This window comes from Pseudocercospora fijiensis, assembly GCF_000340215.1.
Source record: "Pseudocercospora fijiensis CIRAD86 unplaced genomic scaffold MYCFIscaffold_1, whole genome shotgun sequence".
Taxonomy (NCBI): Eukaryota; Fungi; Ascomycota; class Dothideomycetes; order Mycosphaerellales; family Mycosphaerellaceae; genus Pseudocercospora; species Pseudocercospora fijiensis.
The window spans coordinates 6,476,929-6,494,331 of NW_006921532.1; the positions used below are offsets into that span (position 1 = coordinate 6,476,929).

At 46.4% G+C, this 17,403-nt stretch overlaps 4 protein-coding genes across 4 annotated transcripts; 2 read left to right on the forward strand and 2 right to left on the reverse strand.

Annotated features, from left to right (window-relative positions):
* Window positions 1–1,417: 1,417 nt before the first annotated feature.
* Window positions 1,418–4,191, reverse strand: MYCFIDRAFT_213360 (ABC transporter, ABC-B family, HMT type; the record flags this gene model as incomplete). Its single annotated transcript, XM_007923402.1, has 1 exon — window positions 1,418–4,191. Exon 1 carries the CDS (start codon window positions 4,115–4,117, stop codon window positions 1,418–1,420), a length of 2,700 nt encoding a protein of 899 aa, XP_007921593.1. The 5' UTR covers window positions 4,118–4,191.
* A 17-nt stretch (window positions 4,192–4,208) lies between these two features.
* On the forward strand, window positions 4,209–12,613 carry MYCFIDRAFT_170231 (uncharacterized protein; the record flags this gene model as incomplete). Its single annotated transcript, XM_007923403.1, has 7 exons — window positions 4,209–4,229; window positions 4,258–4,331; window positions 4,361–4,479; window positions 4,519–4,638; window positions 12,228–12,361; window positions 12,397–12,428; window positions 12,475–12,613. The coding sequence occupies 7 exons, from the start codon at window positions 4,209–4,211 to the stop codon at window positions 12,611–12,613; spliced, it is 639 nt and encodes a 212-aa protein (XP_007921594.1).
* A 28-nt stretch (window positions 12,614–12,641) lies between these two features.
* Window positions 12,642–14,102, reverse strand: MYCFIDRAFT_35286 (glycosyltransferase family 2 protein; the record flags this gene model as incomplete). The annotated part of the gene is made up of 1 exon (XM_007921747.1): window positions 12,642–14,102. One exon carries the CDS (start codon window positions 14,100–14,102, stop codon window positions 12,642–12,644), a length of 1,461 nt encoding a protein of 486 aa, XP_007919938.1.
* Window positions 14,103–14,802: 700 nt separating this feature from the next.
* Window positions 14,803–16,694, forward strand: MYCFIDRAFT_192758 (uncharacterized protein; the record flags this gene model as incomplete). The annotated part of the gene is made up of 6 exons (XM_007923404.1): window positions 14,803–15,045; window positions 15,252–15,451; window positions 15,750–15,955; window positions 16,060–16,185; window positions 16,283–16,451; window positions 16,523–16,694. The coding sequence occupies 6 exons, from the start codon at window positions 14,803–14,805 to the stop codon at window positions 16,692–16,694; spliced, it is 1,116 nt and encodes a 371-aa protein (XP_007921595.1).
* Between the last annotated feature and the right edge of the window lie 709 nt (window positions 16,695–17,403).

Below are 17,403 nucleotides of genomic sequence, written 5' to 3' on the forward strand. Positions count from 1 at the left end.
AATCTGCTTCTCGATGCCTGCGATCACCTGAAAACTTGCCGACTTCGATTGCGCAGCGAATATTGACCAACAAGAGCTAGAAGCGGGTATACCGGAGTGTAAGGCTCCGAGGCTAGTAAGGAAAGGGGCATATTAGGAAGAGTTAGGACTACGAACAGAACAATTCGCTATTAGTAGTATCTACTACTATATAACGCGTAGGTATAAGCTATATAAGGATATCTATCTATCTAGCCTAGAGATAGTCGATCTACTACGGCGTAAAGTCTTTCTACTTATAACCTCGACCGATTCTAAGAATACTATAATTTAGAAATATTAGTACGGAGAATACCCTTCGCTCTAACTACTAGCTACCTAAGTTAATAATATAGAAGAATATACAAGTAATAGTTCTATAGAGAAGCTAAGATAGGAATGTCTTTAGTAGTGTGAGAATTAGAAAGCCCTAGTTAAACCTTATATTACTCGTAGCTACCTTCCGACGAGGAAGATAGCTCGTAACTATAATAAGATAATAGGGCTTTATTATAACTTCCTCTAGTATATATAGTAAACCTAACCTCTTAAAATACTAAGCTAACTATATTAAGCGCTAATTAGGTCGCTTAGCTATATCCCCGAAAGTAGGGAGTACTAAGTACCTATCTATATAGTAAATAGTATACTAAGTATAGATAGGTAGCTATACGGATTCTCGAGAAAATATAGAATATACTTAATAGACGATAAGGAGTAGACCGTAGGTATACGGACTAGCGTATAACGTCGCTTAAAGAACAGCCTAGCTCTAGAATAGATACCTTAGGCTATTCCCCTAGATACCTAAAAAATAGTCTATAGCAGCTCCTTAAGTATACTATAGTAAACACGTAAGTCTATAAGTTTAATTAGGTTTATAGCTCTCCGATAGTAGACATCGCCAGTCCTATTGTTACCGTAGAAAATATCAGACGACTAAAAAAAACAATAAGAACACCTTGTCGAACGAGCAACAAGGAAAATTTCCGAGGCCGCTAAGTTGAAGTCCATATATGTCCAGACATATATGAAAGGGAAGGAATGAACTATCCTTCGCAGCACTCTGCAAGCGCAACGTCCACGTATCCAATTCGTTGATTTCTGGTCCAGAATTTCCATCCGTATCGTTTTCCCTTCGTAATCTGCATTACCTTGTTGTCCTTCTTCGAACGCCCAACTCCAACAATAGCACAAAACAATCACCACCCACCCACCCCATGCAATGCAATGCAATGCAATCATATCCAACGCTTCAAATTTTCCGCCTTTTCCCACCGCGTCCCAAAAACGCCATGACTATGCATTCATTCATTCATTCATTCATTCATTCATTCATTCATTCATTCCAACTCAAGCGAATTACCTCGATTCCTGGTCTCCTTTTTGCGTACTGCTACTACTCGCCCCCCTCGCGTGCAGATTGTAGCTCGATGAGATCTTCATCCTTCTTCGAGACATCAAGCGTAGTACCCAAATCTCTGACTTCCTTACTGAGCTGCTTACTCCACAGCGCCACGTATTTGCCCTTCTTTCTAAACAATTCATCATGACTACCTCTCTCCACAATCTGTCCGTCATTGATGACCAAGATCAGGTCAGCGTGCTGGATAGTAGAAAGTCGATGGGCGACAATAAACGTCGTGCGATCGGCCGTGAGTCGCTTGAAAGCTTCTTGGATCAGAGCTTCGGTTTCGGCGTCGATTTGCGAGGTGGCTTCGTCGAGGAGCACGATCTTGGGTCTTCGGAGGATGGCGCGAGCGATGGCGACGCGTTGTAACTCGCCTCCGGAGAGCTTGACGCCTCGTTCACCCACCGTGGCTTTGTAGCCATCCGGGAAAGTCATGATTTTGTCGTGGATTGCAGCAGCTCTGCACGCATCATGGACTTCCTGATCAGTTGCATCGAGGCGGGCGTATCGAATGTTTTCCATGATGGACACGTTGAACAGGGACGGATCTTGAGGCACCATGCCGAAGGAATCGCGCATGCTGTCCAGCGTCACTTCTCGGATGTCCTGTCCATCTATCCGAATGGCACCCTCCGCGACGTCGTAGTAACGGTAGAGCAGCTTCAAAATAGTGGACTTGCCACCCCCAGTCTCTCCAACGAGCGCTACCGTCTGGCCTGGCTTGACTCTGAAGTTGACATCCTTGAGTGTGGCTCTCCGCGGATCGTAGCTGAAGTTGACGTGATCGAAGACGACTTCGCCTTGCGAGATCTTGATGTCTTTGGCGTTTGGCGAGTTGGTGACGGTTGCTTTCGTGGTCAAAAGCTGGAGGAGACGCTCGGAGTCAATGAGCATTTGCGAAACCCTGCGGACCGAATATGACACATTCGCAAGTGGATATTCGATCGACCTCCAATAGGTGACCAGAGTGACAAAGCTACCGACAGGCGCACGACCTTGTGCAACTCGAGTCGCGGCCAGCATGACTGCAGTAAGGCGACCGACAAGCATGATGAATGACTGTGCAGCAGCTCCCAGGTGATAAGCCAGGTAGTACTTCCATTCGGCGAGGTTGAAGCTATCGACCGTGTTGACGTAGCGCTGTGTCTCGTACTGTCGTCGGTTGAAGTGCGAAACGGTGCTCCAGTTGACAATGGCCTCAGTCTGCACTTTCGACTCATTCCGCCACGCCGCGTTAAAGTTGCGGCGGTGCCTCATGCTCCATGCTGTGACTTTAGTGCCGATCCAGACATATGCGATTCCGACTCCAATCAGGATGATTGCCATGTAGACATCGAACAGGAAAGATACGTAGACGAATGCTACGATCAAGTCGAAGAACATGGGCGCCACTTCGAAGAGGAAGAAGTCCACCAGATTCTGCAATGTAGTTCCCTGGTCGACAGCTCGAATCAGCTCGCCACAGTCCTTCTCATTGTGAAAGTCCATGGAAAGTCCCATGATGTGGCTGAATGCCGTAGTCGAGATCTTCTTGTAGCCGTATTGTTCGATTGGAATTTGAGCCAACTGCTTGATCAATGGCAGACAAGCTGGGGAGTCCAGCGAAGCATAGAGCACCCACAGACCGATGGCTTTCCAAGGCGCTTGCCCAGTCATTCCAGTTTGCGAAAGCTCGGTCACGATGATACCCAACTGACGAGGAACCAAGATGTTCAGCGCACGCTCGGCGAGGATGATGACCGCGATGACCGCGAAGCAGGCTTGCACAAGACGATCTTTCCAGGGAAGCAGCATGGGCAGGAAAATTTGGAACTCCTTGATGTAGCCAAGCCAGCTACCGGATTCTTCGAGACGCTTTTGCTGCTGTTTCTTGAGCTCCTTGTCACGTTCTGGCTCCTCGCTGTCAGAATCGATATCGACATCATCGTCATCGTGCTTGACCGTATCCGAGTCGCCCGCATCAGTATTCGAAGCGCTTCCAGATGCTCCATTGCACAGGACGCTGTCTCTTGGCGAGGGAGAAGTGCTTCCTGGTTTTGGCTTTTTCCCGTTCGCGCTCCCGTTTGCGCTTCCATGTACGCCGGCGCGGAGTAGAGCCTCGCTCTCAGCGTCCAACTTCACACTCTTGGGGCGGTCATGGAGAGCAAGTGCGCTGATTGTCAAGAACACAGCCACCAGCAGCGCTGTACGCGCCACGCAGAGCGCCACGCGAGCGCTGGAGTAGTCGTTTTCGGGCGAAGCAGAAATGGAATGGGGAAGATGTGATGTGATGTGGAGTGTAAAGAGCGGAATGTCGAAGGCAAGTGCGAGCAGCCAAGCTCCCAGATATGGATGCCATAGCGGCTTTTTGTTTTCGAGGAGGCCGAGGAGGAGAGAGGCGTGCACGGCGAACAGCAAGATAAGATAGACGATGTAGTCTTGTGAAGCGTACCAGGCAGGTTGCTGCAGGGATTGTACGATGGCCAAAAGGGCTTCAGCTGCCGCAGTCACGGTCACTGCAGCTTGCAAGGCGATGGCGGCATGTCTGCGAGATCTGGAGCCGGCATGCGCCGACGGATGCTGCAAGAGGCAGCCAGCGGTGGTCTTGGCGGCGACGAAATATGTTCCAGTCACAATGGGAGCAATGTAGTGCAAGGCTGCGATTGCGATTGCGATGGCGCTGGCCGGTGCGCCGCCTGTCGTGGCCATGGTGGCGTTCGGCAGGTTCGGCAGGTTCGGAGTCGGTGCGGTCGAAAAGGGAGTCCTCAGTCGTTAAACGTTTTGCCTTGCTGCCGTCAGAATGGAAAGGCCGCCGCTAGCCGTGATGCCGGAGCGAGTCGACGGTGGAGGAGTTCCGCTGGCCTCCAGCAGACGATGTGTGCGTGCGTGCGTGCGTGCGAATGGGCGGCAGCCTGACTCATGCGTGCGTGCGGTGCGTAGCAAACACTCGAGTCGAGCTCGCTCCGAGGGTCTATCTATGGTCGATGCCATCGCATCCCAGAGCGCGTCGGAAGCTCTCACCGACGCTCGGTCGGTCAATCAACGTGGCATCGCCGTCTTCCACCCGTCTCGTGGCACGGAGCAAGGAGGGGGACAATCATGGTGCGTAGCGCAAGTGCTCCTATGCATTTCACGGGACACTCTCCTCCTCGCCACGCCCACGCCCACGCGAAGCGAAGCGGTGAACCGCCATCCCTTGTCGCCTGCGGGCGTGAGAGGCCGCCAAGACAGTGGCTGGGGATTACTAACGTCTATAATATAACAACTCTATAATATAACAACTCAACAAAAAATGGGGGCCCTTTAGGCTTAGTGCGGCTCAAAACGACCGAAAAGCCGACTCTAATTAGTCGGCGGCGAGGAACTTTAAAATTTCTCGATTCTCGCGTAGTCCGGAGGGCGTAGGAGTCGTAGAATCGACTATAACGCTCCGGCGCCGCGATAGTAGTGTTTCCGAGGCCGTCTCCGTCGTTTACGCCTAATCCGGCGGCGTTTTTTACTCGAGGCGGTATCGTTCGCGCCTAATCCGGCGGTATTTACTTAGAGCGGTAGGCTCGAAAGGCTTATCCTACGCGTTCCGGATAGTACTACTCGCTATAGGCGTTTTATAGGGTACTTATAGTAGGCGTTAGATAAGGTACTCGCTATAAATAGTTCGAATCCTATTTAACTATAGGCGTTTTAGATAGTATTTACTATAAGCGTTTCGGATAGTACTACTCGCTATAGCTATCTTAGATAGTTACCGCTATAAGCGTTTCGAATATTACTACTCGCTATAAGCGTTTTTAGTAGTATTTACTATAAGCGTTTCGGATTAGACTTGCTATAAGTATTCTAAATAGGACTTACTATAGGTATTTTAGATAGTCCTACTTGCTATAAGCGTTCCTAATAGTACTTGCTATTTGCGTTCCGGATAGACTTCCTCTACGCGTTCCGGATAAGACTTAGTATAAGCGTTTCGGATTAGAATTGCTATATAGTGCGTTCTAAATAAAACTTAGTATAGGCGTTATAGACAGTAGTACTAACTATTAGCGCTCCGGATTAGAGTTATTAGACTTACTATACGCGTTCTAAATAGTACTTAGTATTATAAGCGTTCTGAATTAGACCTATTATAGGCGTTATAGATAATAGTTAGCTTATCCTACGCGTTCCGGATAGTACTACTCGCTATAGATATTCTATAGAGTACTCGCTATAGGCGTTATATAGGGTACTCGCTATAGATAGTTCGAATACTATTTAACTATAGGCGTTTTAGATAGTATTTGCTATAAGCGTTCCGGATAGTACTACTCGCTATAGGCCTTCCGGATAGTGCTTAGTACAAGTATTTAGTTTCGGATTAGACTTAGTCTTACTTTATACATTCCGGATAAGACTTTCTATAAGCGTTTCGGATTAGACTTGCGTATAGTATACGCCTTCCGGTTTATATCGGACTAACTATACTAAGCGTTTAAAATAAGGCTTGTCCTACGCGTTCCGGACAGTACTGCTTGCTATAGGTATTCTATAGAGTGCTCGCTATAGGCGTTCTCTAAGGTACTCGTAGCAGGCGTTATGTAGGGTACTCGCTATAGGTAGTTAAAATACTGTTTGCTGTAGGCGTTTTAGATAGTGTTTGCTATAAGCGTTCCGGATAGTACTACTTGCTATAGATATCTCGGATAATATAGTTACCGCTACAAGCGTTTCGAATATTGCTACTCGCTATGAGCGCTTTTAGTAGTGTTTGCTGTAGGCGTTTCGGATTAGACTTGCTGTACGTATTCTAAATAGCACTTGCTGTAGGTACTTTAGATAGTCCTGCTTGCTGTAGGCGTTCTTAGTAGTGCTTGCTGTTAGCGTTCCGGATAGTCTTACTCTACGCGTTTCGGATAAGACTTAGTATAGGCATTTCGGATTAGAATTGCTATATAGCGCGTTTTAAATAGACCTTCGTGTTCTAAATAGTACTTAGTATTATAGGCGTTCTAAATTAGACTTTTTATAGGCGTTATAGATAATAGTTGGCTTATCCTGCGCCTTCCGGATAGTGCTACTCGCTACAGATATTCTATAGAGTACTCGCTATAGGCGTTTTGTAGGGTACTCGTAGTAGGCGTTATATAAGGTACTCGCTATAAATAGTTCGAATACTATTAAACTATAGGCGTTTTAGATAGTATTTGCTATAGGCATTCCGGATAGTACTGCTCGCTATAGATATCTTAGACGGTTGCCGCTATAAGCGTTTCGAATATTACTACTCGCTATAATCGGGTTTAGTAGTATTTACTATAAGCGTTTCGAATATAACTTGCTATAAGTATTCTAAATAGTACTTACTATAGGTAATTTAATAGTACTACTTGCTATAAGCGTTCTTAATAGTACTTGCTATTAGCGCTCCGGATTGGACTTACTATACGCAATCCGGATAGTACTACTCGCTATAAGCCTTCCGGATAGTACTTAATATAAGTATTTAGTTTCGGATTAGACTTAGATAGTTAGACTTGCTCTATACATTTCAGATAAGACTTTCTATAAGCGTTTCGGATTAGACTTGCTATACGCGTACCGGTTTATATAGAACTAACTATACTAAGCGTTTAAAATGAGGCCTGTCCTACGCGTTCCGGATAGTACTACTGCTATAGATATACCGTATTATATAGAGTGCTCGCTATAGGCGTTTTATAAGGTACTCGTAGTAGGTGCTATATAGGCTACTCGCTCTAAGTAGTTCGAATGCTGTTTGCTATAGGCGTTTTAGATAGTATTTGCTATAAGCGTTCCGGATAGTACTACTCGCTATAGGCCTTCCGGGTAGTACTTAGTATAAGTACTTAGTCTTAGATTGGACTTAGACTTACTTTATATATTCCGGACAAGACTTTCTGTAGGCGTTTCGGATTAGATTATTAGACTTGCTATACGCGTTCCGGTTTATATAGGACGAACTATACTAAGCGTTTAAAATAAGGCTTGTCCTACGCGTTCCGGATAGTACTACTCGCTATAGATATCTTAGATAGTTACCGCTATAGGCGTTTCGAGTATTACTACTCGCTATAGGCGTTTTTAGTAGTATTCACTATAAGCGTTTCGGATATAACTTGCTCTAAGTATTATAAATAGTACTTACTATAGGTATTTTAGAAAGTACTACTTACTATAAGCGTTCGTAATAGTACTTACTATTACCGTTCTAAATTAGACCTACTATACGCGTTCCGGATAGTACTTACTCTACGCGTTCCGGATAAGACTTAGTATAAGCGTTTCGGATTAGAATTACTATATAGCGCGTTCTAAATAAAACTTAGTATAGGCGTTATAGACAGTAGTACTAATAGGTAGCGCTCCGGATTAGACTTACTATACGCCTTCTTAATAGTACTTAGTATTATAAGCGTTCTAAATTAGACCTATTATAGGCGTTATAGATGATAGTTAGCTTATCCTACGCGTTCCGGATAGTACTACTCGCTATAGATATTCTATAGAGTACTCGTAGTAGGCGTTATATAGGCCCTATAGGGTATTCGCTATAAATAGTTCGAATGCTATTTAACTATAGGCGTTTTAGATAGTATTTGCTATAAGCGTTCCGGATAGTACTACTCGCTATAGGCCTTCCGGATAGTGCTTAGTATAAGTATTTAGTTTCGGATTAGACTTAGTCTTACTTTATACATTCCGGATAAGACTTTCTATAAGCGTTTCGGATTAGACTTGCGTATAGTATACGCCTTCCGGTTTATATCGGACCAACTATACTAAGCGTTTAAAATAAGGCTTGTCCTACGCGTTCTATATAGTATAATCGCTATAGGTATTCTATAGAGTACTCGCTATAGGCGTCTTTAGTAGTATTTTCTATAGGTGTTTCGGATATAACTTGCTATAGGTATTCTAAATAGCACTTACTATAGGTATTTTAGATAGTCCTGCTTGCTATAGGCGTTCTTAGTAGTACCTGCTATTAGCGTTCCGAATTAGACTTACTATACGCGTTCCGGATAGTATCTACTCTACGCGTTTCGGATAAGACTTAGTATAGGCGTCTCGGATTAGAATTGCTATATAGCGCGTTCCAAACAGAACTTGGTATAAGCGTTATAGATAGTAGTACTAACTATTAGCGCTCCGGATTAGACTTGCTATACGCGTTCCGAATAGTACTTACTAAGTTACTATTATAAACGTTCTAAATCAGACTTTCTATAGGCGTTATAGATAGTAGTTAGCTTGTCCTACGCGTTCCGGTCCCCGGATAGTACTACTCGCTATAGGTATTCTATAGAGTACTCGCTATAGGCGTTTTATAGGGTACTTACGGCCCCTTTAGGCTTACTACGGCTTAAAATAAGCTAAAAGCCGACTCTGCTTAGCTATAGCCGAGGAACTTTAAAATTTCTTAGTTTACGAGCGGTTCGGAGATTATAGGAGTCGTAGTATATAGTTCGTAAGCGGTTCGGAGATTGTAGGAGTCGTAGTATATATCGTAAGGCTACGATAGTATTATTTCCGATGCTATATCGGTCGTTTATACCTAATCCGGCGGTATTTGCTCGAGGCGGTATACTCGAAAGGCTTAGCCTACGCGTTTTGGATAGTACTACTCGCTATAGATATTCTATAGAGTACTCGCTATAGGCGCTTTATAAGGTACTCGTAGTAGGCGTTATATAAGGTACTCGCTATAAGTAGTTCGAATACTATTTAGTAACTATAGGCATTTTAGATAGTATCTACTATAAGCGTTCCGGAAAGTACTACTCGCTAAAGATATCTCGGATAATTATCGCTATAAGCGTTTCGAATATTACTACTCGCTATAAGCGTTTTTAGCAGTATTTGCTATAGGCGTTTCGGGCGTTTTAGATTAGACTTACTATAGGTATTCTAAATAGCACTTGCTATAGGTATTTTAGATAGTACTACTTGCTTTAAGCGTTCTTAGTAGTACTTACTATTAGCGTTCCGAATTAGACTTGCTATATACGTTCCGGATAGTACTTACTCTACGCGTTCCGGATAAGACTTAGTATAAGCGTTTCGGATTAGAATTGCTATATAGCGCGTTCTAAATAGAACTTAGTATAGGCGTTTTAGATAGTAGTGCTAACTGTTAGCGCTCTAGATTAGACTTACTATACGCGTTCCGAATAGTACTTACTATTATAAGTGCTCTAAGTTAGCCTTACTATAGGCGTTGTTAGTAACAGTTAGCTTATTCTACGCGTTCCGGATAGTACTGCTCGCTATAGATGTTCTATAGAGTACTCGCTATAGGCGTTCTATAGGGTACTTAGAGTAGGCGTTATATAGGGTACTCGCTACAGATAGTTCGAATGCTGTTTAACTATAGGCGTTTTAGATAGTACTTACTATAAGCGTTCCGGATAGTGCTGCTCGCTATAGTCTTAGCCTATAGGCCTTCCGGATAGTGCTTAATATAAGTATTTAGTTTCGGATTAGACTTAGACTTAATTTATACATTCCGGATAAGACTTTCTATAAGCGTTTTAGATTAGACTTAGTATACGCGTTCCGGTTTATATAGGACTAACTATACTAAGCGTTTAAAATAAGGCTTGTCCTACCGACTCCTACGCGTTCCGTATAGTACTACTCGCTATAGGTGTTCTATAGAGTGCTCGCTATAGGCGTTTTATAAGGTACTCGCAGTAGGCGTTATATAGGGTATCCGCTAAAAGTAGTTCTAATGCTATTTACTATAGCCTATAGGCGTTTTAGATAGTATTTGCTATAGGCGTTCCGGATAGTGCTACTCGCTATAGATATCTCGGATAGTTACCGCTACAAGCGTTTCGAATAACACTACTCGCTATAAGCGTTTTTAGTAGCATTTACTATAGGCGTTTTAGATATAACTTGCTATAAGTATTCTAAATAGTACTTACTATAGGTATTTTAGAAAGTACTACTTGCTATAGGCGTTCTTAGTAGTACTTACTATTAGCGTTCTATATTAGACTTACTATACGCGTTTCGGACAGTACTTACTATACGCGTTCCGGATAAGACTTAGTATAGGCGATCCGTATTAGAGTTACTATATAGCGCGTTCTAAATAAAACTTAGTATAGGCGTTATAGATAGTAGTACTAACTGTTAGCGCTCCGGATTAGACTTACTATACGCGTTCCGAATAGTACTTAGTATTATAAGCGTTCCAAATTAGAATTCCTATAGTTGTTTTCGATTAAAGTTGCTATAAGCGTTTTGAATTAGACTTACTATACGCCTTGTAGGCAGTACTTGCTATAAGTGTTCCGACTCGGAAAGAACTACTTACTATAGATATTTCGAATAGTACTCGCTATAGGTATTCCGGATAGCAATTACTATAGGCGCATTCCGGCTCGCTATAGGCGTTTTTTAGGGCACTCGTAGTAGGCGTTATATAGGGTACTTGCTATAAATAGTTCGAATACTATTTAGCTATAGGCGTTTTAGATAGTATTTGCTATAAGCGTTCCGGATAGTACTACTCGCTTTAGGCCTTCCGGGTAGTACCTAATATAAGTATTTAGTTTCGGATTAGACTTAGACTTACTATATATATTCCGGATAAGACTTTCTATAAGCGTTTTAAATTAGACTTGCTATACGCGTTCCGCCCTATATAGGACTAACTATACTAAGCGTTTAAAATAAGGCTTATCCTACGCGTTCCGGATAGTACTACTCGCTATTGGTATTCTATAGAGTACTCGCTATAGGCGTTTTATAAGGTACTCGTAGTAGGCGTTATATAGGGTACTTAGCGCTCGCTATAAGCAGTTCGAATACCTATAAGCGTTTCGGATTAGACTTGCTATACGCGTTCCGGTTTATATAGAACTAACTATACTAAGCGTTTAAAATAAGGCTTGTTCTACGCGTTCCGGATAGTACTACTCGCTGTAGATATCTTAGATAGTTACCGCTATAGGCGTTTCGAATATTACTACTCGCTATAGGCGTTTTTAGTAGTATTTACTATAAGCGTTTCGGATATAACTTGCTACAAGTATTCTAAACAGTACTTACTACAGGTATTTCAGAAAGTACTACTTGCTACAAGCGTTCGTAATAGTGCTTACTATTACCGTTCCGAATTAGACCTACTATACGCGTTCCGGATAGTACTTACTATACGCGTTCCGGATAAGACTTAGTATAAGCGTTTCGGATTAGAATTACTATATAGCGCGTTCTAAATAAAACTTAGTATAGGCGTTATAGATAGTGGTACTAACTGTTAGCGCTCCGGATTAGACTTGCTATACGCGTTCCGAATAGTACTTAGTATTATAAGCGTTCTAAATAAGAATCCCTATAAGTGTTTTAGATTAAAATTACTATAGGCGTTTTAGATTAGACTTAGTATCCGCCTTATAGGTAGTACTTACTATACGCCTTATAGGTAGTACTTACTATAAGCGTTCTAACTCGGAAAGAACTACTTACTATAGATATTTCGAATAGTACTCGCTATAGGTATTCCGGATAGTAATTACTATAGGCATATTTCGGAAGTAGTTACTATAGATATTTAAGACTATCTTGCTATAAGCGTTCCTAATAGTGCTCGCTATAAGCGTTTCTAAATAGTGCTTTCTAATATCTATAACGCGTTCCGGATTAATATTACTTTTTAGTATTAGCGTTTTAGATATAACTTACTATACGCGTTTTAGATTAGGCCTACTATAGGCGTCTAGATAAGACTTTAGCTACTCGTCGCCTTAGGCTTCTCGTGTGGCTCTTCGAGCCACATAAGCCCTAGTACCTTGTGCTGAGAGGCCAGCTGTGTCCTCTGCACTCGACCTCACTTCATTATTGACGCGGAAAACACTGGGAAAGAAAGGAGAAGAGGAGCGTTTTTTTTTTGGAATCGTTTTCGGGTCACTCAGACCATATTTTACATCCCCATGCGACCGTGTAGCACTCTGATCCTGCCGGCCGGCGCTGCGTAGGACCTCTCGGCGAATGCGAAACCCATCCTGAAGTAGCCCTTCTACTTCGAGCAGCCCCAGCAAATGCAATGCAAAAAGGAAAATAAACCATGCTGTGTCCATAATCATGCTCTTAGCACCCTGTGCTACCCATAACGCCCCCGGAAAATGCAAAAGTCGTTCATGCAAAGCTATTCAGGAGTCACGCCGTCTGTTGATAGACAGCAGCCTCAGCTGAATTGCCGGAGTTGTGTCGGAGGACGGGATTAGTACATAATGTCTTCATCCTCGTCCTCGTCAGAGAAGTCGTCATCGTTGACGAGCTCGTTGCTGTCGGCGGAAACTGGGACAGGAGTTGGCTCGAATGGGTCGATGGCGTCTTTTGCTGGGTGTAGTGCCTTCTCGAGACGGTCGTTGACATGTGGGGTCTCGGTGATGATCGCCTCCTGGAGCAGAGGAACGAGCTCCGCCTCCTTCGTGGCACGCGCAGTCTCGAGAGCGGAGAGATTCTGAGATCCCCACTGAGTCTGCTCCATGCTGAGGGCGGCATACACGTTCATGAATCCGTGGACGTACGAGAACGCCATGAGAACTGGGATGAATTTCATATCCTGCGGGTGCTTGCAGAAATGTGGAATCATCTTGAGGTTCTTGGTGAACACGATCCAGACGGCAAGGGCGATGAGAGCAGGCTTGGCAAGTTCGGTGCCACCCAAGCCCATCCAGAGAAGAGAAGCCATGATGCCCTCGACGACGATGGCAGGAGTCCAGAACTGACCGAAGTAGATAACATAGCAGCCCCACCAGTATGTGGATGAGCACCAGTATGTCTCGTTCTCCATGACCGTGAAGTTACCGCGCCAGTGAGCTCGAGCCCAGCGCATGCACTGGGCAAGGTACTTACTGTCGCCTTCGACGGTGGTCTCGAGAACAGCCTTCGGGTCGAATTGGAGACAAATTCTCCAGCCGTGAGAGTAGACATAGCGCGTGAGGCACTTGTCGTCGTCCGAGTTGAGAGGCTTGCCGCGCCACTTGTCGTTACGGAAGTAATGGGCGAACTCCTTGGTCTGGAGAATCGAGGTGCGGTAAGCGGAGGTGCGGCCAGAGAGCGTCGAGATGGATCCGTCGATGGCGTTGGTGGTCACGTTATTGAAAACGCGTCGCTCCAGGTAGGAGATGCCAAGGATGTTCCAGAATGAAGGCTGCTGATCGCGACGGACGCGCTGACGAGTGCCACCAGCGCCGACCTTGTCGTCCTCGAAGATGGCGAGGAGGCGGTCGAGGTAGGAGACATCGGGCCAGAAGACGTCGTCGTCGGCGAAGACCATAACCGAGGTGCGGACCTTTGGGATTGCTCGAAGCATCTGCTCGCGCTTATTGAGCTTGTCGACACCTAGAACCTTGACTTTCTCTAGGATCTCGTTGACCCTAAGACAGTCCTTGACGAGCTTGACATTGGCTCGAGAGGTGACGACGAAGATACGGGCAGGCTTGCAGGTGAGACAGCGTTGGATGCATTCGACAACATCGTGCGGTGTCTTAAAGGTCGTTGGGATGATGATGGTTGCGTCCTTCGCCCTGAACTTGGGGTTGGCAGCGATCGACTTCGGACGATAAGTGATGTACGCGAAGACGCCGACGAAGGTGCGAAGGTAGCGGAGGATCCAGACGATGACGAAGAGGGTGTTCCACAGCTTTTGAGCTGTGGAGAGGTCGAGTTCGGACATCTTAGCGGCCAGCGCTGAGAATATGGTGATGTTGACGGTGGCAAATGCTGCGAGCATTTGGAAAACGGTGGTGATGTTCGACATGTTCTTGGTACGAGTTGGAGCTGCGCTTGAGAACCTGTCGGAGGGAATGGTGTTAGCTGTTGCAGGCAAGTCGGCGTTGTTGCGAAAGTGCTTACGATGTTGTCGGAAGAGCTTTGTGCAAATGTGTGTTGCGGAGTTGTCTGTAAGAGGTGTGTGGTTGAGTCGATTGACACGGTCTCAATGTGGCTTTTATACCACTCCCGTCGCGGTCTTCCTTGGACAATAGCCTTGTGGCAGACGCTCTCAGCGCCGCGCAGTGGCTTTGTCCGGAATGTCAATGGGTTGTATGCGGTCGCGCCGCTGAAAGACCAGCGGCAACAAGGCGATTGTGTTTTGGATGGTCAGTCAAAGGAAGCGGGTCGCTCAAAGGGCGCGCCTCGACAACACAAAGGGATTGTGTGTTTGGATGGTGTTGTCAATGGTATTGTCAATGGAAGACAATGATGGTGGTGGTGTGTGTCGGAAGGGTGGTGGGTGGTGGTCGGTGGTTGGTGTCGAAGTTTGAGTGTCGGTGGAAGAAGCTGAAGAGTTTTATGGCCAGCAGCAGAAATTGAGGCAAGCGAATGACTTGTGCGCTCACTCGATCACTCGAAAAGTGAAGGTGCGGGCATAGCACATGCTCATTGACGAGCGGACCGCGATTATCCTGTGCCGAACGGTCTGTCACAAGCCGACACGAGCGGTGAATACGGTACGAAGCCTTATACAGCTGCTCGATGCCGGTGGCAAGCCATATACTGATCCCGCGAGCAGCAAGTCCGCCTTCCGTGCGAGCAGAGCAGGCCAAACCACCACAAGCAAGAGCAACTCGGCAAGCCGCACAGCACGCTTTCCGGCCCACCACAAGCACAAGCGCCATGTAAGACACCTTCAGCCTCTCTAGCCATTGACGGCCGTGCTGACGTGGTATGGCTGCCATTACGACTGCTTGAACTGCGCAAGATGCGGCCAAATCATCTTCCTCCAGCTTGCGCAGCGCTGCCACGTTGTACTCTGCCGCTTCGTTTTCGAGAGCTACTTCAATGGGCGGATCTGCGACTGCTGCCGTTACATTCATCGCAACAGAGACGACGAGCGACGCCGAAAGCACCTCGTGCAGACCCACAATGGCAGAGCCTTGAGCCTGGGATGGATCTAGCAGACTCCTCGAATAGAATCAATGTGATGGCAATTCGACTGCACACTCCGTTTGACAATATTCAGCTCGGCTCGCCCTCGCATAAGCAGCAGGTCCTACTCCTGTATAAGATGAGAGCTGCAATCAGGTAAGATAGATGCTGGACCTCTCTCTGGCCTGCTTCATCTCAGTGCTTCGCTGAACATTGGGTACGTGACCTCGCGAGTGGCCCATCTCATGCGGAGCCTTCTCTTCGAGCGCTTTGCGAAAGTCCCCTGAAACTGCAGGCTGCGTACTCCATGGGGTACGAATCTTCGACGGCTGACATCGCCCAGGTCGCAGCATCTGTACTGTGGACTGCTCAGAGCGTCATTCAGGTGAAGCAGAAGCCACTCCCATCCAAGCACCTCTTAGCTTCGGCCAATTGCTGACGACTCTGCCCATAGCATCGTATCCAGCAGACGTCCTGTCCAACCCGACTCTCGAAGCGCCGCACCCATGACCGTCGATGATCCAGCCTCATATTCAATCCGAGAACGCCTCTCAGTGGTCGCCATTTCGCAAGCCGCAACGTCTGCTCGCCAGCGCTACCGGAGCAGCACTCGAGTGGGCCAGAGCCAATTCACGCCGAGCATAGCACCAGCTCTACAAGGTAAAGAATACCACGGCCATGGCATCTTTCGTCGCCTGCGTGGTTGTTAAAATCGTTCCGGAGCAGCCATCAACGGAGACTTGTGACACATGCTGCACGTTCAGTTGGGATTGGTTTCTTCACGGCCATCACGTCGCGAGCAGCATTATCTGTTGCCATCGACGCTCCAGAGAAGAAGGAGGTGAGGCTATCGGCATCCCACACAGCAATGTCAATCTCCATAAAGCAAGGTTTGTGGCGGTCATGGCCTCGGAGATAGCAGGATGCGCCTCTATCGCTTTATGGAGCAGCCTCGTTAAAACACAGTGATACCTCAATCTCCAAGAGATAGCAGCGCCCTTCGTAACGTCTCCAAGTGTGCTCGGTGGGCCGCGCAGCCAGGAAGCGGTACCTACTGTGAGGTCGGAGCTGACCTTTCTCAGCAGAAGTATGCTCTGCGCCAGCTCGAGACGTCGCCTGCCTTCGCCTTCGCTGCAGGCCTCACGCTTCGCCGTTGGTATGAGAGGCATCGCTTGTGAGCTATGTCGTACCCTCAAAGAGAATGACAACTCTGTTCCCGTACGTCAGCGATGCTTTGATCATCGCGGACCACGAACCATGCCATGCTCATCGAGAGCGGAGCGCTAGGAAGCGAGATCATTTCGGAATGTCACAGCCTGACAACACGACTCTGCTGCACTACAAGGACTATGACTGTAGCCTCGACTACGTTCATATCTGCGAGCTGCTCTACTCCTGAAAATTTGCCAGGAAAGCGTGTGGAGGTGCTCACTATCCGCGATGAATGGCATCACCTCCGCGAGGCTCCCAATAGTCCAGCTCATCATAGCACATGCAGCAGGTCTTGGCAGGTCCCCAGTTTCAGAGCAGCAATTAGGAAATGTCTTAGGCGTCTTCACCTTGGACATCGTCGTCTCCAGCTTCAGCCGTGAACTGGATCTTCAAGATCGCACACAGCGAATAATGTGTCGAAGTTTTGGGCGAGGAAGGCCGGAGAATCCTTGCAGCCTTTTCTCTCATACACGCTTCTCTGAGAGATGATTTATCGTATAATCCGTGCATTCGGTATCATCTGCAGCGCACCCATGGCAGCCGCGAGAAAGCCATGCTTCGTACTTGCAAATTGTGGAACGGACTCAGCTCCGTCCCAGCTTTGCGATCTTGCTGTGTCTTTCCTTTTTCTCCCTTTAACCCACGCTTCTCAAAGGTTTCCGATCTCCATGTAGCAACACATTTGACTCGTTTCTTCATGTGACAGCGACTCGAGGAGGTAAGTGAATCGGATTTGCGTGGAGCCGACAGGGCCCCTCGATACAACCTTTTCTTTTGGCGTGGAGCCGGTGGAGGGACAGAGCTTCAGATGTGGGTAGCAAGCCTGCGGCCAAGATTGCTTAAAGTGTTGGGCAGTTGATGATTCTTTCCAGGAGCCTTTCCTCTCGCTCTTATTG